The sequence below is a fragment of the Mustela nigripes genome, chromosome 14, assembly GCF_022355385.1.
Source record: "Mustela nigripes isolate SB6536 chromosome 14, MUSNIG.SB6536, whole genome shotgun sequence".
In the NCBI taxonomy this organism is placed as follows: Eukaryota; Metazoa; Chordata; class Mammalia; order Carnivora; family Mustelidae; genus Mustela; species Mustela nigripes.
Window position 1 is genome coordinate 106,225,819 of NC_081570.1, and position 15,614 is coordinate 106,241,432.

At 49.4% G+C, this 15,614-nt stretch overlaps 4 protein-coding genes across 8 annotated transcripts in view; 1 reads left to right on the forward strand and 3 right to left on the reverse strand.

Annotated features, from left to right (window-relative positions):
• The window catches only part of LYSMD1 (LysM domain containing 1), a 15,148-nt gene extending 10,393 nt beyond the window's left edge, over positions 1–4,755 (reverse strand). Inside the window, exon 1 of the mRNA XM_059376113.1 lies at positions 3,925–4,755. Coding sequence (XP_059232096.1) covers positions 3,925–4,104 — 180 coding nt within the window. The 5' untranslated portion in view covers positions 4,105–4,755. The remainder of the gene's footprint in view (positions 1–3,924) is intronic.
• Positions 4,756–4,933: 178 nt separating this feature from the next.
• Positions 4,934–7,486, forward strand: SCNM1 (sodium channel modifier 1). Of its 2 annotated transcripts, none has more exons than XM_059376111.1 (7): positions 4,934–5,072; positions 5,322–5,392; positions 5,635–5,723; positions 5,824–5,921; positions 6,041–6,129; positions 6,981–7,187; positions 7,321–7,486. In XM_059376111.1, the coding sequence occupies exons 1-7, from the start codon at positions 5,022–5,024 to the stop codon at positions 7,418–7,420; spliced, it is 705 nt and encodes a 234-aa protein (XP_059232094.1). In that variant the 5' UTR covers positions 4,934–5,021; the 3' UTR covers positions 7,421–7,486. The 2 variants fall into 2 exon arrangements, with proteins under 2 accessions (XP_059232094.1, XP_059232095.1); XM_059376112.1 differs by having other exon boundaries at positions 5,036–5,118.
• Positions 7,487–8,130: 644 nt separating this feature from the next.
• Positions 8,131–12,917, reverse strand: TMOD4 (tropomodulin 4). Of its 4 annotated transcripts, none has more exons than XM_059374515.1 (10): positions 12,746–12,917; positions 11,539–11,703; positions 11,180–11,336; positions 10,746–10,862; positions 10,118–10,207; positions 9,804–9,934; positions 9,604–9,711; positions 9,068–9,211; positions 8,663–8,807; positions 8,131–8,268 (listed from the first exon to the last, which is right to left on the reverse strand). In XM_059374515.1, the coding sequence occupies exons 2-10, from the start codon at positions 11,659–11,661 to the stop codon at positions 8,246–8,248; spliced, it is 1,038 nt and encodes a 345-aa protein (XP_059230498.1). In that variant the 5' UTR covers positions 11,662–11,703; positions 12,746–12,917; the 3' UTR covers positions 8,131–8,245. The 4 variants fall into 4 exon arrangements, with proteins under 4 accessions (XP_059230498.1, XP_059230497.1, XP_059230500.1 ...); XM_059374514.1 differs by having other exon boundaries at positions 12,718–12,917; XM_059374517.1 differs by lacking the exon at positions 11,539–11,703 and having other exon boundaries at positions 12,746–12,915.
• Positions 12,918–13,685: 768 nt separating this feature from the next.
• The window catches only part of VPS72 (vacuolar protein sorting 72 homolog), a 13,079-nt gene continuing 11,150 nt past the window's right edge, over positions 13,686–15,614 (reverse strand). The window contains exons 5-6 of the mRNA XM_059376115.1: positions 14,564–14,708; positions 13,686–14,254 (exon numbers count right to left, since the gene is read on the reverse strand). Of these exons, the coding sequence (XP_059232098.1) occupies positions 13,867–14,254; positions 14,564–14,708 (533 nt within the window). The 3' untranslated portion in view covers positions 13,686–13,866. The remainder of the gene's footprint in view (positions 14,255–14,563; positions 14,709–15,614) is intronic.

A 15,614-nucleotide genomic window follows, 5' to 3' on the forward strand; every position in this document is an offset into this window, starting at 1 on the left:
TATTTGACAGACAGAGATCACAAGTAGGCAGAGAGGCAGGCAGAGAGAGAGGAGGAAGCAGGCTCCCCGCCAAGCAGAGAGCCCGATGCCGGGCTCGATCCCAGGACCCTGGGATCATGACCTGAGCCCAAGGCAGAGCCTTTAACCCACTGAGCCACTCAGGTGCCCAGAACTATTTTCTTTCAATTTTATATCTCTGGAGTCTGGCATAGTCCCCATCACATAGAAGCTCATAGATGTGTTTTGAATGAATGGAAGCATGGCTAAGATTTCCACAGGTGGAGATAGGGAGGATAGGAAAGTGAACATTTCAAGTAGAGGCCATGGCCTAAACAAAGGAAGTGGATAAGAAAGTACTAAGTGGCCCCTCCATCCCAGCAGAGGCTCAGAAGCTATGCAAAGAAGGAAACCGTGCCACTGGTAAATCAGCAATTATTTATGGAGGTTTTCTTACAGCCCTATACCTTTCTGAGTACAAAAAAGCCCTGTAGTCTAGTGAAGGGTACCAAGTTTGGGCCTCATTCTGCTGCTTACTAGCTGAGTGGCTGCTTAAGTCACTGTACCTGTCTGTGACCTCAGTTTCCTTGCCATTTGTAAAATGAGGAAGAGGTATTAAATAATGGTAATTACTTGAGTTATCACCTACCTGTCATTAAGGAACATTTAGAATGTGCCAAGTTCTGTATATCATCTCCTATTATCTCTGTAAGATTTTATGAGGTGGATATAACTAGTCCCCAAATATTTAAAGATAAGGAAAGTGAGGTTTAGGGAGATAACTTGCTACAGACTACAAGTCTACTTTGTAAAGCTAGGATTCAGACCAGGTTACCTCATTCTAAAATCCTCACTTTGAACTGCTCTGTTAAACTAACTAGATTCCTTTTTTTTTTTTTTAAGATTTTATTTTATTAGTCAAGAGAGAGAGCGAGTGAGCACAGGCAGAGGCAGAGGGCGAAGCAGGCTCCCAGCCGAGCAAGGAGCCGGATGTGGGACTTGATCCCAGGACCCTGGGATCATGACCTGAGCCGAAGGCAGCCACTCAACCGAGCCACCCAGGCATCCCTAAACTAACTAGCTTCTAATGGCTTTTCAGCAGCCTAGGACTTTTTTTTTTCTTTTAAGATTTTTATTTATTTATTTGTTAGAGGGAGAGAGAGAGCACGAGCACAGGCAGGCGGAATTGTAGGCAGAGGCAGAGGGAGAAGCAGGCTCCCTGCCGATCAAGGAGCCCGATGTGGGACTCGATCCCAGGACTCTGGGATCATGACCTGAGCCGAAGGCAGCCACTTAACCAACTGAGCCACCCAGGCGTCCCGCAGCCTAGGACTTCTAATGGCTCAGCAGCCTAGGATTCCTCGGGTTTGGCTTTGGTTACATGCTTTTTTTTTTTTTTTTTAAGATTTTATTTATTTATGGGGCCCTTAAATTTTCCGTAAAATCTACACTTATGTCCTTCCTAGTCCCTTTCCAAATACAAATTAATCTTCTTTTCTGATTTCCAACCCTTTGTTAATACCTCTACAAACTCATCACATTCTGTCACCTGCAATCATCTGTGTCTCTATTTCTCACTAGGCTGCAAATTACATGAGGCCAATGGCTACACATTTTATTTATGCTTCTATCTCTTGGGAAGTCTAAAACAGTGCTTAAACATACCAAGCATAGGGCGCCTGGGTGGCTCAGTTGGTTAAGCGACTGCCTTCAGCTCAGGTCATGATCCTGGAGTCCCAGGATTGAGTCCCGCATCAGGATCCCTGCTCAGCCGGGTATCTGCTTCTCCCCCTGACCCTCTCTCCTCTCATGCTCTCCCTCTCTTTCTGTCAAATAAATAAATAAAACAAGCAAACAGGGTGCCTGAGTGGCTCAGTGGGTTAAGCTGCTGCCTTCGGCTCAGGTCATGATCTCAGGGTCCTGGGATCGAGTCCCGCATTGGGCTCTCTGCTCAGCAGGGAGCCTCCTTCCCTTCCTCTCTCTCTGCCTGCCTCTCTGCCTACTTGTGATCTCTCTCTGTCAAATAAAGAAATAAAATCTTTAAAAATAAATAAATAGGGGCGCCTGGGTGGCTCAGTGGGTTAAAGCCGCTGCCTTCGGCTCGGGTCGTGATCTCAGGGTCCTTGGATCGAGCCCCGCATCGGGCTCTTTGCTCGGCGGGGAGCCTGCTTCCTCCTCTCTCTCTGCCTGCCTCTGCCTCTCTGCCTGCTTGTGATCTCTGTCTGTCAAATAAATAAATAAAAATCTTTAAAATAAATAAATAAATAAAACAAAAACATACCAAGCATAGAAATATTGGCTAGGGTGCCTGGGTGCCTAGCTCAGCTGCGGTTGAGTGTCTGACTCTTGAACTCTGCTCAGGTCATGATCTCAGAGTTGTGAGATAAAGCCTGGCATCTGGCTCCACGCTGAGGAGGGAGTCTGCTTGACACTCTTTCTCTCCTCTTCCTGCCCCTCCCTACCCCACCCTTTCTCTCTCTAAAATAATAAATAAATCTTTTTTAAAATGTTGGCTAAAAATATTTCTAATTAAAAAAAAAAGGAAATCGTGGCTAAATTTGACATGATATGAAAAAACTCATCAATTTCAATGCAATGTATTTTTACACCTATTAAACATACCACATGCATGGCCTAAAACGCCTGGTGTAGAGAGTGCCTGTTTTGCACCATGGAGGCCATCCTACTGGAAAGAAGGCACAGAGCTGAGGAGTAAAAAAGAACCAGAAGAGATCGAGTTTACAAACTTATAAGTAAGGGCATCTGGGTGGCCCAGTAGATTAAGCGATGGACTCTTGATTTCTGCTCAGGTCCTGGCCTTACAGTCCTGGGAAGGGCTCCATGCTTGCCTGTGAGTGGACTTGGGATTCTTTCTCCCTCTCCCTCTGCAATTCACCTCCCCTCCCCCAATATAAATACATAAATCTTAAAACAACAACAACTTGGAACTAGAGTGGTTAGAGTTCTGGTCTCATAAAAACTTAGAATTAGAAACCAGCTTTCCATTGTTTGCTGTAAATGTTCAATCACTTGCAATTAAAAAGTTTTTATATGTTTAGGGCGCCTGGGTGGCTCAGTGGGTTAAAGCCTCTGCCTTCGGCTCAGGTCATGATCCCAGGGTCCTGGGATCGAGTCCCGCATCAGGCTCTCTGCTCAGCAGGGAGCCTGCTTCCCTCTCTCTCCCTCTGCCTGTCTCTCTGCCTACTTGCGATCTCTGTCTTTCAAATAAATAAATAAAATCTTAAAAAAAATTTTAAAAAAAAGAAAAAAAAAAGTTTTTATATGTTTAATAGTACAAGCTTTGGAGTCAGACCTGTTTTAATTCCCTCTCTAACACTCATTAGTTATTTGACCTTGGTTAAATTGGTTAGCCAATCTAGGTCTTAGTTTCTTCACCCATAAACAGCGGACAATAATTGTATGCTTGGTAGGGATGTGAAAACCAAATGGGCCAATGTATGTAAAGTCTCTAGGATAGAGACTGACAGAATAAATAGAAGCAGCTCCTCTCCACTGGTATAGTGGCACAGGATTTGTCCCAACCAGACAGGGCAACACTGAGATGGGAAAAGAAAAAGATAAAGGTGAATCAGCCCACAACACAATTAGGAAAATTTCTGGGGAAGTTGCTTAGAAGGGTCACTATGTTTTGTTGTTGTTGTTGTTGTTTTTTAAGATTTTTACTTATTCACTTGACAGACAGAGATCACAAGTAGGCAGAGAGACAGGCAGAGAGAGAGAGAGAAGCAGGCTCCCCGCTGAGCAGAGAGCCCGATGCGGGACTCGATCCCAGGACCCCGAGATCATGACCCGAGCCGAAGACAGCGGCTTAATCCACTGAGCCACCCAGGCGCCCGGGTCACTACGTTCTAATGAAGAATAAATTTCTTCTAAATAGTGTCTGCATTCCGATTGTGGAGGACTCACCGTTACCCCGTATTTGAGTGCTAGTCCAGCCAGGGTGTCTCCGGGGGCCAACTGATGCTCCAGGCGTCTTTCCCTCACCGGGGAGCAGGCAGATTGCACCAGGCTTCCGTAAGAACGAGCCCTGCTCCCTTGCAGCAGTCCTGACCCCCCGAGGGGGGCCTGTCTAGAGGGAGAAGCCATCTCCTCACCCTGCCGACAGCTGGGGTTGCAACTAAGAGAGGCCTGGCTAAGTGCTCGATAGTGACGGGACTGAGGTCTAGGAATGGATAACCAGGGGATTCCTCTCCCCTCCTGCCTCCTCTCCTAATTCTCCGCCTCCCCTGGCACTACGCGCCTCCTGAGCTCTCGTTTGTCCTCCTTCCAAGCCCCCTTCCAACAAATCTGCGCCCTGAATATTCAGTCCCTACCTGAGATTATCCTTAGCACCCTACTGACTTTGGATCCTCCCACCACAATTCGCTACGTTGACCTCTGACCTTTGAACGGTAAACCTTCTTCCACACTGCTCAGTTTACCCCCTGCCCCAGGTCTGGCAGCCCCGGCCTGGGGGGTTACCCCCGACACACACACCCAGGCTCCGCCCCGTCCCGGGGTTGGCCCGCTTGTGTCAGGAATAAATCCGGCCCACCCTCGGCGGGATGTCGGCGACAGAGGAGGTGCGTGAGGGCCGCGAAAGAGTTTGTAGTACACTTTCCACTCAGAGAACCTCCAAGGCCCGCTCCGCATCAAATCCGTCACAGCATCAAAATCGGTCTCCACGTTCAGGTTCTTGTCTCTCCAGACGCCTCGAATCAGCCAAGATGCAAGCGTCGGGAGGCAGCCGAGGGGCAAGCTCTTTGAAAAAAAAGACTTCATATCCCAAAAGGCCCCGCGCGTGCGGGGTCGCCGGATCGCGCAGGAAGTGCGGTCCCCTCGGCGGGCTGTGGGCGGGCTTTCGAATCGCACTGTGAATACAGGGAAGCGCTTCCAGGGAAGTAAGGAGGCCAACCGGAAAGAAACCCGAAGGAAAAAGGAGACGCCCCATTTTTGCTACGGTGGCCTGGAAGGAGTGGGGGAGGCGGCTCAGGAGAATTGCTCGCTTCTGGGAGTCAGTCGTAATGTCTTTCAAGAGGGAAGGGGATGATTGGAGCCAACTCAATGTGCTTAAAGTAAGCGGAGAGGAGAGGAGAGCGTCGGGAGCAGTTTCAGTGCCCGGTGAAGGAGCTGTTTTTGTTGCTCTGGCAACAGCTGCGGTGGCGGGGTGGGGGGGCGGCCTGAGGGAGCAACTAGAGCTGGGTAGTGACCCCCTTCTTCGCCCTGTGATCTCTGTTCTCATGGGCCTTATTCCAATTCAGTCCTGGTCCCTGTTGTTTCCCTTCCGTCCCGCCCTCTTATCCCGCCGATCCTGTCCCCTGTAGAAACGAAGAGTCGGGGACCTGCTGGCCAGTTACATCCCAGAGGATGAGGCGCTGATGCTACGGGATGGACGGTGAGGGCGAGGAATGATCAATCCCAGGGTTCTGCGATTAGAGGCTTAATAAAATTTTGTTATTAAGGGGAAGAGCGGAAGTATCTGAATTCTTTGGTGGGGAGTGAGGGACAGGGATTGGGTGGTGGAGATTGGGAGACGTCAGAGTTTGGCTTTGGAAAGGATTGCTAGGTCAAGGTGGGACCTACAGACCAGACCCCACTCACCCAGAACCAAATATCTTCTTCTCCCCTAATACCCAGCTTTGCATGTGCCATCTGTCCCCACCGACCTGTACTGGACACCCTCGCCATGCTGACTGCCCACCGTGCAGGCAAGAAACATCTGTCCAGTAAGTTGGAGGGAAGACGGAGTTAAAGAATAAACCCTCCAAATCTGTGACGATCACTCTTGCTCTTCTGTTTTTTAATTCTCTTCCTCTCTGTCTTCAGGCCTGCAGCTTTTCTATGGCAAGAAGCAGCCAGGAAAGGGAATGGAGCAGAGTCCAAGACAACAGAATGAATTGAGGCTATCAGAGACCAAGGTTGAGGTAGTCAGGGAGAGGGGGGTGTGTGTTCCATGTGGGCCTGCTGCACACCTTAGGCTTGAAGGGCTCTGACATGTTTCTAGCTCTGAAGACTCTGACTCTGTTTCCCATCTCCATACCAGGCTCCTCTGTTAACCCAGACCCGACTTACCACCCAAAGTGCGCTGCACAGAGCTCCAGACTATAATAGTTGCTGCCGCCGGAAGTACAGGTCTGTGGGGTAGGAAAGCCAGAGGTAGAGAGGGACTCTGGAGATAGATGGCTCTAAACTGTTGGTATTCCAAACTGTATTGTCAGGAGTACTAGTATTTCTGAGATGTTAACTGGTATTTCAGAAAAAAATAGAATTTTGTCTTTTTTTTTTCTTTAGTTTTGGAAGTGGCACTTTGTAATCCTACTTGAAGAGTTAGTATATTTGAAGGGCTCTACACATTCTTAAGATTAAAAAACAAAACTCAAAAGTTTTAACCTAGCCTTTTATTTTTTTTAATTTTTTATTTTTTTAAAGATTTTATTTATTCATTTGAGAGAGAGAGAGATCACAAGTAGGCAGAGAGGCATTCAGAGAGAGAGGGGGAAGCAGGCTCCCCGCTGATCAGAGAACCCAATGCGGGGCTCAATCCCAGGACCCTGAGATCATGACCTGAGCTGAAGGCAGAGGCTTAACCCACTGAGCCACCCAGGCGCCCCATAACCTAGCCTTTTAAAAATTCATTTGATTCCTGGGGCGCCTGGGTGGCTCAGTGGGTTAAAGCCTCTGCCTTCGGCTCGGGTCGTGGTCCCGGGGTCCTGGGATCGAGCCCCGCATCGGGCTGTCCGCTCCGCGGAGAGCCTGCTTCCTCCTCTCTCTCTCTCTGCGTACTTCGGATCTCTATCTGTCAAATAAATAAAATCTTAAAAAAAAAAAAATTCATTTGATTCCCAAATTCCTTTTTATGTAGGACACTTAATAATATCTTGAGGAACACAATTTAGGAAGCACTGCTATAAGGGGTTGGGAGTCATAGGAAAATTGCCCTTTTCCTTTATCACTTTTATAGATGTTGATTCTTCTCTACCCAGACCAGAAACCCCTCGTCCCTCTGTCTCCCATTCCCCTTTGCCACCCCCAGAGGTTGAGCCCAAGGGTGGGAAGATTACTAGGGACTGGCCCACAGGCCAAAGTCCTGGGACTGGCCCACAGGCCAAAGAGTCAGCAACTGTTGCATCCCCTGCACCCATGAGCCCCACGAGAAGAAGAGCCCTGGATCATTACCTCACCCTTCGAAGGTGAGTATGGAAAATCACTTTCCTCAAGTTTTCTCTTTTCTCTCTGAATCTCCTTATTTCAGTCCTTCTCATGTTAACCGCATTAACTTAAGCCTCTTTTCACGACCTATTCTGTTTTCTCTGATATTTCTAGCTCTGGATGGATCCCAGATGGACAAGGCCGATGGGTAAAAGATGAGAATGTTGAGTTTGACTCTGATGAAGAGGAGCCCCCTAATCTCCCCTTAGACTGACACCCTCTTTCCCCTCTCAATTTACAAATAAATTTTAATGGGCTCTGGGAGCCTAAGTTTCCTTGAGTTTGCTTCCTTGTCCATTTTCAGGATTTCACTGGTGGATTTTTTTTAAGGAGACTGTATGCCCAGCGTGGAGCCCAAGGTGGGGCTTGAACTCATGACCCTGAGATTAAGACCTGGGCTGAGATCAAGAGTCAGATGCTTAATTGACTGAGCCATCCAGGTGCCCCCCATTTCAGGATTTTAAATCTGCATTCTTAGCCTGGCTAACTTTTCCCTGCAAGGTACATGGCTCCCCATACTTCTAACCCCTCCCCCACCTTCTACCAAAGTCATGCCAAGCGTCAGCTGCACGCAGCCCAATGCCCTATTAATAAGTCTGTCAGAAGGAGGTCTTTGCCCTTCATGTTCCCTGCCTTCTTCCTCACCTCCACTCAAAGTCCTTTCCTCCTCCAGATCACATGAGGGTTGTGGGTAGGCACCAGGGGGCCTGGCCACATCTGGAAGGAGGGCTGGGGTAGGTACCCTATGAGAGCAGAAGGGACTAACAGCATTGGCAGGGCCATGGGGAACACCAAGGGAGGGAGCTCCCCCACCTCTGCCTAGTAACTTGACCCTCCCTGCTTGCTGATCCCCAGAGTATAAATAATCCCCTATGAACTGGCAGTAACCCTTGGGGGTTAGCGCCAACATTCCCACCCCAAAGCCCAAGGAAGGAGGCAGGCAGAATGGACAGAAGGGCCTTTATTTACAGGAAGGGGAGAGATGAGGATTTAGACATTTAGGGCTCCCAGCTCTAGTTGGTAAGGGGAAAAGGTAGTGTTATCTCTTTTTTTGCTGGCGACCTGTAACGGGAGAGTAAACACGAGCCTTTGTTCCATCTTCTCCTTCCTGCAAAGATGCTCTTCTTCCCCTTTCCAGTTCCTCGGCCAGACTCTTAAAGAGGTAAAGTCTTCGGCCAGCAAGCATACCCACCCCTCATTAACAAAGCAAAATAAGAAATGACATGGCAAATAAAAATACCATGCCCACAAACAGGTATGTCTAGATTCTTTTCCTCCTTTCTACAGGTATAAATTTGGGGCAGGGGACTTTTCTATCTACTTTCTGGTCACTTAGGACTTCTCATGAGATTATTGCTTTGGCAGCACCCCAGGCTATTAGTCACTAAGTCAGCTTTCCAGAGGATCCACTACTTCCTTGCCCTTTCCTCCATAGAACATGTCTGCATTTACTCACGTAGTTCATTGTTCCGGGTCATGGCCTGGGCCGCCCGAGCTCGTGGCCCCTGCTGTGTAAAGTGGTAGCCAAAGCGGACAATGGAGGGACACTGTTCCAGCACAGTGGCCATCTCCATCTCCACTGCATCGCCAGGCCACTGGCGCTAGGGGAGGGAGAGATGAGACCCATCAGCTACACTCTCTGTGTTGTTCATGGTCCCATACCACCAACCCTTTGGGGGGTCAAAGAAGCTTGTTTCATCACAGTGGGTGATGAGGGGCTGACTTGGCTCCCTTCATAGAGACAATGAAGAGGAGAATTCAAATAAAAGTAGATGAAATCCTGACCCAGTAGTGGCTGCCCAAGGGAAGAGAGTCAGAGAATATTAGCTGAATGCAAAGACCAGAGGAAGGGAATGCTGACCTGGTTGTCTACACGGAGCTCAGTGAGTGTGGCATTTTCCCGAACTGCCTTCAGCACAGCCATGAGCCCTGTGCTGCTGATGAAGTTGGATTCAATGTTCAAGCTCTGGAGGCTACGATTCTCACGCAACATGTCTGCCACCGCCTGGGGAGTAGGGACTTGGGTTAGGATTAGGGGACAGTTTCACAAGTGACTGAGGAAAGAGAGAACAGGGGCAAGAGGGAACACAGCTCTTTAAGAAGAGGCCTTGAGGAGCTAGAGGCTAGAGGGAGACAGAAGGGAATGCAGGTAGTAGGGGAAGCACAGAGGTAAGCGTGTGGTGGAGTCGGTGGGCTGATGAGACGGCTGTGGCTCTCTGAGAAGGCAATCTGAAGATTTCAGAGCAATGAGCCATAGGAGTGAGGGTAGAGTCTCCATCAAGCTACCCTAAGAGAACATGATGGGAATAGCACCCCCAGCACAACACCTTCGGACAGCCCTGGTGGGGGTACATGTCATGGTACGGGGGGAGGGCTAGGGATTTCAAGTTGCCTTACATTGGCAATGGGGTCACCACTCCTTGTGGCCACCAGACTGAAGCTCCGGACGTAGGTATTTGTCTTCATTGCCTCACATAACTCTGTTAGCATGGGGATCGGGATGTCCTGTCACAGGGGAAGAGATGGCAGGCTAAGGAACTCACGTATCTGGGACTCACATAGTTTAGTGGGAAGAATGGCAGGGGGCGATCAGATACCTGTATGTTATTGAGGTTCACCTCCTCTAGCTCCTTGTCATTGTTTCGAACACTCTTTAGGATCTCCTCGATGTTTGTGGGATTTGGGGGCTCATCTGGCACTGGTTTGTACTTGTCAGGCTGCACCACGCCTGGTGGGTGAGGACCAGAAGGAAACCCCAATATGTCTCCCACAATCTCCTCCCCATTGGTTCTCCTATTATTCATGTACCATACTCTCTCCATGATCCCCCTGTCTCACCCTTCACTACCTTTCCTCTGACTTTGGGACTGCCTGCCAAAGCCCCGGGTGCCATGCCCCCAGACACACTTACTGCTGATGCCTTCCGTGTTGCAAATCTCTCCGCTGCAGATGGCGTCATAGTATTGCTTGTTGCTCATCAGAGTGTACATGCCCAGAATTGCTGGAGAGAGCAAGTAGAGGGGCCACGGGTTTGTTCCCAGCCCCCCTCCCTCCTCATTCTGAATCAGTTGTAGTTTTAAGGCCTGACCTCTTCGCTCTTCCAACAAGGTTCCCACTATCCCTAGGTCCCAGAGTTCCCTTCCATGAACTGCTTAAGGTGGTGGGTTTTAAGACTTTGAGACAGGGCTAAGGGTAGGTCCCTAAAGAACCCCTAGAGGATGAGGGAGAGAAAAACAACAGCATTTCACATTCAGGAAAAAAGGGTGTGTGTGTGAGAGTGAGGGAGTCTGACTTTCTCCTGTTTTCAGCCGGGGTAGTTCCACTTTTATCTGCCTTACAATCCCTGTAAAATTGCCTTTGAGATGTGAATGACGAAATTAAAAAATGAACGAGTGAATATATAAACCAACAAAATTTTTTAAACCACGACCTGAGGCTTTCTGTGTCCTATTCAGGGCCTTCCTCACTAGTCCCATGCCCTGGGTGGAAACCCCTGGCCCTGGTGTCCCCTCCCTCCTCAACTTCCCACAGCAGCCCACCTGCAATATCACACATTTCAGCATCTGTGGCATTAGCGAGTGCCTCTTCCAGTTCAGGCTCCAGGGTGATCTGCTCCCGTGCAGGAATTTCTCTCTTGGGCTGAATATAGGGTTTCCCTGATGGGGAGATGAAGGATGGTTCAGGTAGAGGTCATTCCTCCTAAGATCCTGGTCTCCAGCTTCCTTTCCTTCTCCAGGAGGTAGAGGTCTGGGTCATTAGGGGCCACTGTAAAGCCTGAGTCCTCTACCAGCTCAGGACTACTGGGTCCCCTGATCTCTTCTAAAAGTTGAAGAGTGAAAGATGGCATGTAGGTTTCAGGGTGGCCAAGTCCCTGGGCAGCTAGAAGCTGGAAGGTGGGAGGGAAGCTGGAGGGGGTACACTTGAGAGACACCCATTTGGATTTGGGTAGGCATGGTTGTTAGGGTCTCAATACCTTTCTTCTCGCCTGTGAAGGGCACCAAGTCATCACGCTCTTTGACCTCTAGTGCCTGCTGCTCCAGGTACTGCAAAAGGGCATCCCGGTCCAGGGGCCCTGTTGGACTCTTCTTTGTCTGATCACGTTGTCGTAGTCCAGCTGGCAGGAGCATATTCTTAGGGATGAGTTTTGGGGAGCAAGTAAGACCTCTGATCTGGAGCACCTCCAGGGCTCCCTAAAACATCTACAGACACCTTTTCCCTGGCCCCCTGGGGACTCCAAGCCCTGTAGGCAGCCCTGAACTTAGCCACCCAGGACCCCTCACCCTTCCCAAATGCCTGGAGACTGCTCCTGGTCGCCTGTGCTGGGGCCCCTACCTCGGGGTCCATCTCCTGTAGCTCGCAGTCCAGCTGCTCTAGCTCCTCAGGGCTCAAGGTCCTTAGGATCTCATCTTCATCTATGTCTCTGTATTTCTCCAGTTCCTTCTGATACGATGACATGATGGCCCCCACCCCCTCCCCACTGTGTGGCACTCACGGAGCCTGGGGGACATGGGGAAAGTGATTGGATAATGGAAAGATGTACACAGACGTAGCAGGACATAAACCAGCCGAGGGTAGAACAATGAACTAGCTGCCTTGGAGGTTAGAAATCACATAGTCAGGCATGGGAAGATGGGGAGAGGTTATGTTGTGTAGTTAGAACCAGAGCTTGCTTCTTCCTGCTTCCCCAGCTTCAGCCACTCTGGATGGGGATCGCAGGCATCCAAGCTGGATTTATCTGCCCATTGTATGACAGAGAAATCCTGGCAGCACCCTCCCCTATAACCTTGCCCGTTGGTGCCTCTTGCCCAAGCACAGCTGTCAAGGCCCCTGCCAACACAGCTGGCCCCATGCCCAGTTCCCATTGAGAGGAAGGGGGGGCATACAGAGAACTTCAGGGAAATTCCTCCTCTCTTCCTCATAATCCAGCCTTTTCCCTAAACTGGTTTAAGAAAGCAAGGTGGGGGGGTGGTTGGGAGTAAAAGAGACAGTTCTCTTCCTCTACCCTCATTTCCTCTTTTATTGTGGGGGAATCACAATTTCACTTTCTATGTTTGCTAAAACTCTAAATCCCAAGGGAAAGCAAGGGCTCAGAAGAGCTGGGGGACTTCCAGGTTGGGGGAAGGGTGGTACGGTCTCAGAAGGGACCGAGTCCCTACAATTTGTCCCTGGCTTTGGACGGGAAGGTGACACCGGACCAATGGTTGGGAAATGCCTTCTAAATGCGATAAAGTTTCTCTGAAAACAGTAGGAAGATTAAACTCACAGTCTTTTACATTAGGGAAAATACACACAAGCTACACATACACACCATGACAAATATGAAAGACCCAGAAAGTGTGTGAGATACTTGCACCGACAATGTAAACTACTGTTAAGAGATAGGACGGACGGTGGCAGAAACATATGCTGAGAGACAGAGACACACTCCGTATCATTCCCAATAGGAGACACCCCTCTCCTCCCATCTCCCGCCAGGCTCTGATCCATAAGCCCCCTGCCTTCCCCACCTACCAGTCCTGGTGGCCACCTCCCTTCTCACCTCCCCTTCTGTCAGTTGGTCTGTCGGTGCTACCGGAGCACTGTCCCAGCAGTGGGAGGAGCCCAGTGCTGGGGAAGAGGGTGGGGGAACAGTGAGCTCAGCATTTTATTATTTTAGCTCTGGCCAGGTGGGGGGTGGTGGGAGATCACATATACACAGCCCCCATACCCTGCCCGGCCCTGAGAGCCTCTAGTGGCCACCAACAGCCATGGCACTTCCTTCCCCTTGTGCGTAGCAGCCTCAGTCTGAGCAACTGTTCTAGGAGAATCACCCAGTTCCTACTTATTTGGTGCCTTGCTATATTCCAAGCAGTGACTACAAGGTGATATAAAGGTAAGTATAAGAATTTTGTTTGGGGAGCGCCTGGGTGGCTCAGTGGGTTAAAGCCTCTGCCTTCAGCTCAGGTCATGATCTCAGGGTTCTGGGATCGAGCCCCACGTCAGGCTCTCTGCTCTGCAGGGAGCCTGCTTCCTCCCTTCTCTCTCTCTGCCTGCCTCTCTGCCTACTTGTGATCTCTCTCTCTGTGTCAAATAAATAAAATAAAAAAAAATTTTTTTGTTTGGATGTCTAATTTAAAGGTGTTTATAGGGGCACCTGGGTGGCTCAGTGGGTTAAAGCCTCTGCCTTCAGCTCAGGTCATGGTCTCAGGGTCCTGGGATCGAGCCCCACATCGGGCTCTCTGCTCAGCCAGGAGCCTGCTTCCTCCTCTTTCTCTCTCTGCCTGCCTCTCTGCCTCCTTGTGATCTCTCTGTCAAATAAATAAATAAAATATTTAAAAAAATAAATAAATAAAGGTGTTTATAATCCAGCTGCAGGAATGAATACTTAGAATTTTAAAAAGGAAGCTCACGATCAACTCTATTAAATAAAATGAAGACCCTTATATACTCAGACATTCACAAAGACTTCTTGCTCCCAACTCTAGATCAGACACCAGACGAAGGGGATGCTTCTTTTTTATTAGATTAAAAAACACAAAACCAGCAGGAACCGGGGGGAAAGAAATATAGAAAAGGGCTGGGCAAAGTTCAGAGCTGACAAAGGGAAGAAGTAGGGAGACAAGGGGAAACATGAAGAGCCCCAAGTCAGGGCAGGAGAGGGGTTTCCAAGGACTAAGCATCTTATTTGATGACAATTTTCTGGCGCAAGGCTCGGGGCCCAGAACCAGAGAGGGGCTCAGGAGGGGGTGGGCCAGGCCCCAGCGCTGAGGCAGTGGGCGGCAGTCCGTGGGCAGTGATGTACTTCTTGTAGGCCTCACGGATGATCTTGAAGGCTCGAGCAGTGGCATAGGGGATGTCTGTGACAGGGTCCCGGTACAGGGCTGGCCGATGGGTGACAGGGCAGACCTCCCGAACAGGGACCTTTGGGGGCCGCCCTTGGGGAAACCATTCCTCAAATGTTGCATCATCGCTAAAAGTGATGAAGGTACGGGAGCAGCGAGCTGGAGGGACGATGGGTCCAGTGCCTGCACGGGGAGTCAGCGCAGAGGCTGTGGGAGTCGGATCCAGTCTAAGGGGAGAGACAGAAACACAAAAACTTCTGAGGAGAAAAAACAACAGATAAAGAGAGATCAGACAGGCAAGGAAAGAGATGAAGGAGGCAGAGTGATGAGAACGTTCTGAGAGAATCAAAGTGACAGATGGGGAAAAGCAAGCTGGGTTGAATGAAAAACTGGAGAGAATGAGGAGAAGCTAAAAGAAACACGGAGCTGAGGGAAAAGGGCTCTGAAGGACATCCGTGTGTTGGAGAGAGCTGCGTGAGGAGAGCTAAGGAGGGCAGGAGAAGGCTCTCTCCCCTTCTTCCTTGTGACACACTCACCCTTCCACATCCACATTCTCCTCTTTAGGGCCTGGCTCCCCAACAAGCGGCACCGTCACCGAATGATAGGTGATTATGGGCCCTGGGCACTTCCGCTTCTTGTGCACCTGCTTCTTTTTGTCAGCCTCGAGCCTCTCGTATGTCTCTTCAGGGTCAAAGGAAAGAATAAGGGGAAGGTGAGTTCCCCCTGTGCCCAAAGTCACTTCTGTCCCACAGTCTTGACGACCTTCCTGGCTGTCCAGTCTCTGCCTAAGCCATTCACACAAATCCTGAGGCCCCCTCGCACCTCTACTTCTGACGTTTTCTGCTTGCCCCCAATATCCTCTCTGCCCATTTCTCCTGTCCACTTGGTTTCTCATGAACTCAGAAGAGGGGGACTTTAGAACTAGAAGAGACCCTTGGATAAGGAGCCTGCTGTTTCCTTCTGTATCCCTCCACAGCTGCCCTGTCCACTTGCTCCCAGCAAGAGCATCTCGCTGTGTCTTCAGGCATCTTTGGTCATTACAGAGCTCCTTCCTATTTTAAGCTGAAATATGATGCCTGATGACAGTTTTATCTTTTGGGGCTATAAAGAATGCAGGTCTGGTCTGTCTTCCATATGACAGTCCTTTACACAGTTGAAGTTATTGTCCATGTCTCTCCAGGCTGATCACAATGCCCATTTCACCAAGCCATTCCTCGTAAAAATGGTTTTGAGATACACTCTCAGAGGTTATAAGCTGGGCAGCCCACTTAAGTGTTTTGTGTGATCTGTTTTGTATCGTATTATTTTATTTTTTTAAGATTTATTCGGGGGAGGGGATAGAGTGTGTGAGCACATGGTGGGATGGGGAGAGGGAGAGAATCCTCAAGCAGATTCCCTGCTGCTACAGCCTGATGTAGAGCCCAATCCCAGGACCCTGAGATCATGACCTCAGCTGAAATCAAGAGCTGGATATTTAACTGACTGAGCCACGTAGACACCCTAAGGAAATTACATTTTTTTTTTTTTTTTTTTTTTTTTAATTTTTTTTTTTTATTTGTCATAGAGAGAGAAGCGAGAGCAAGCACA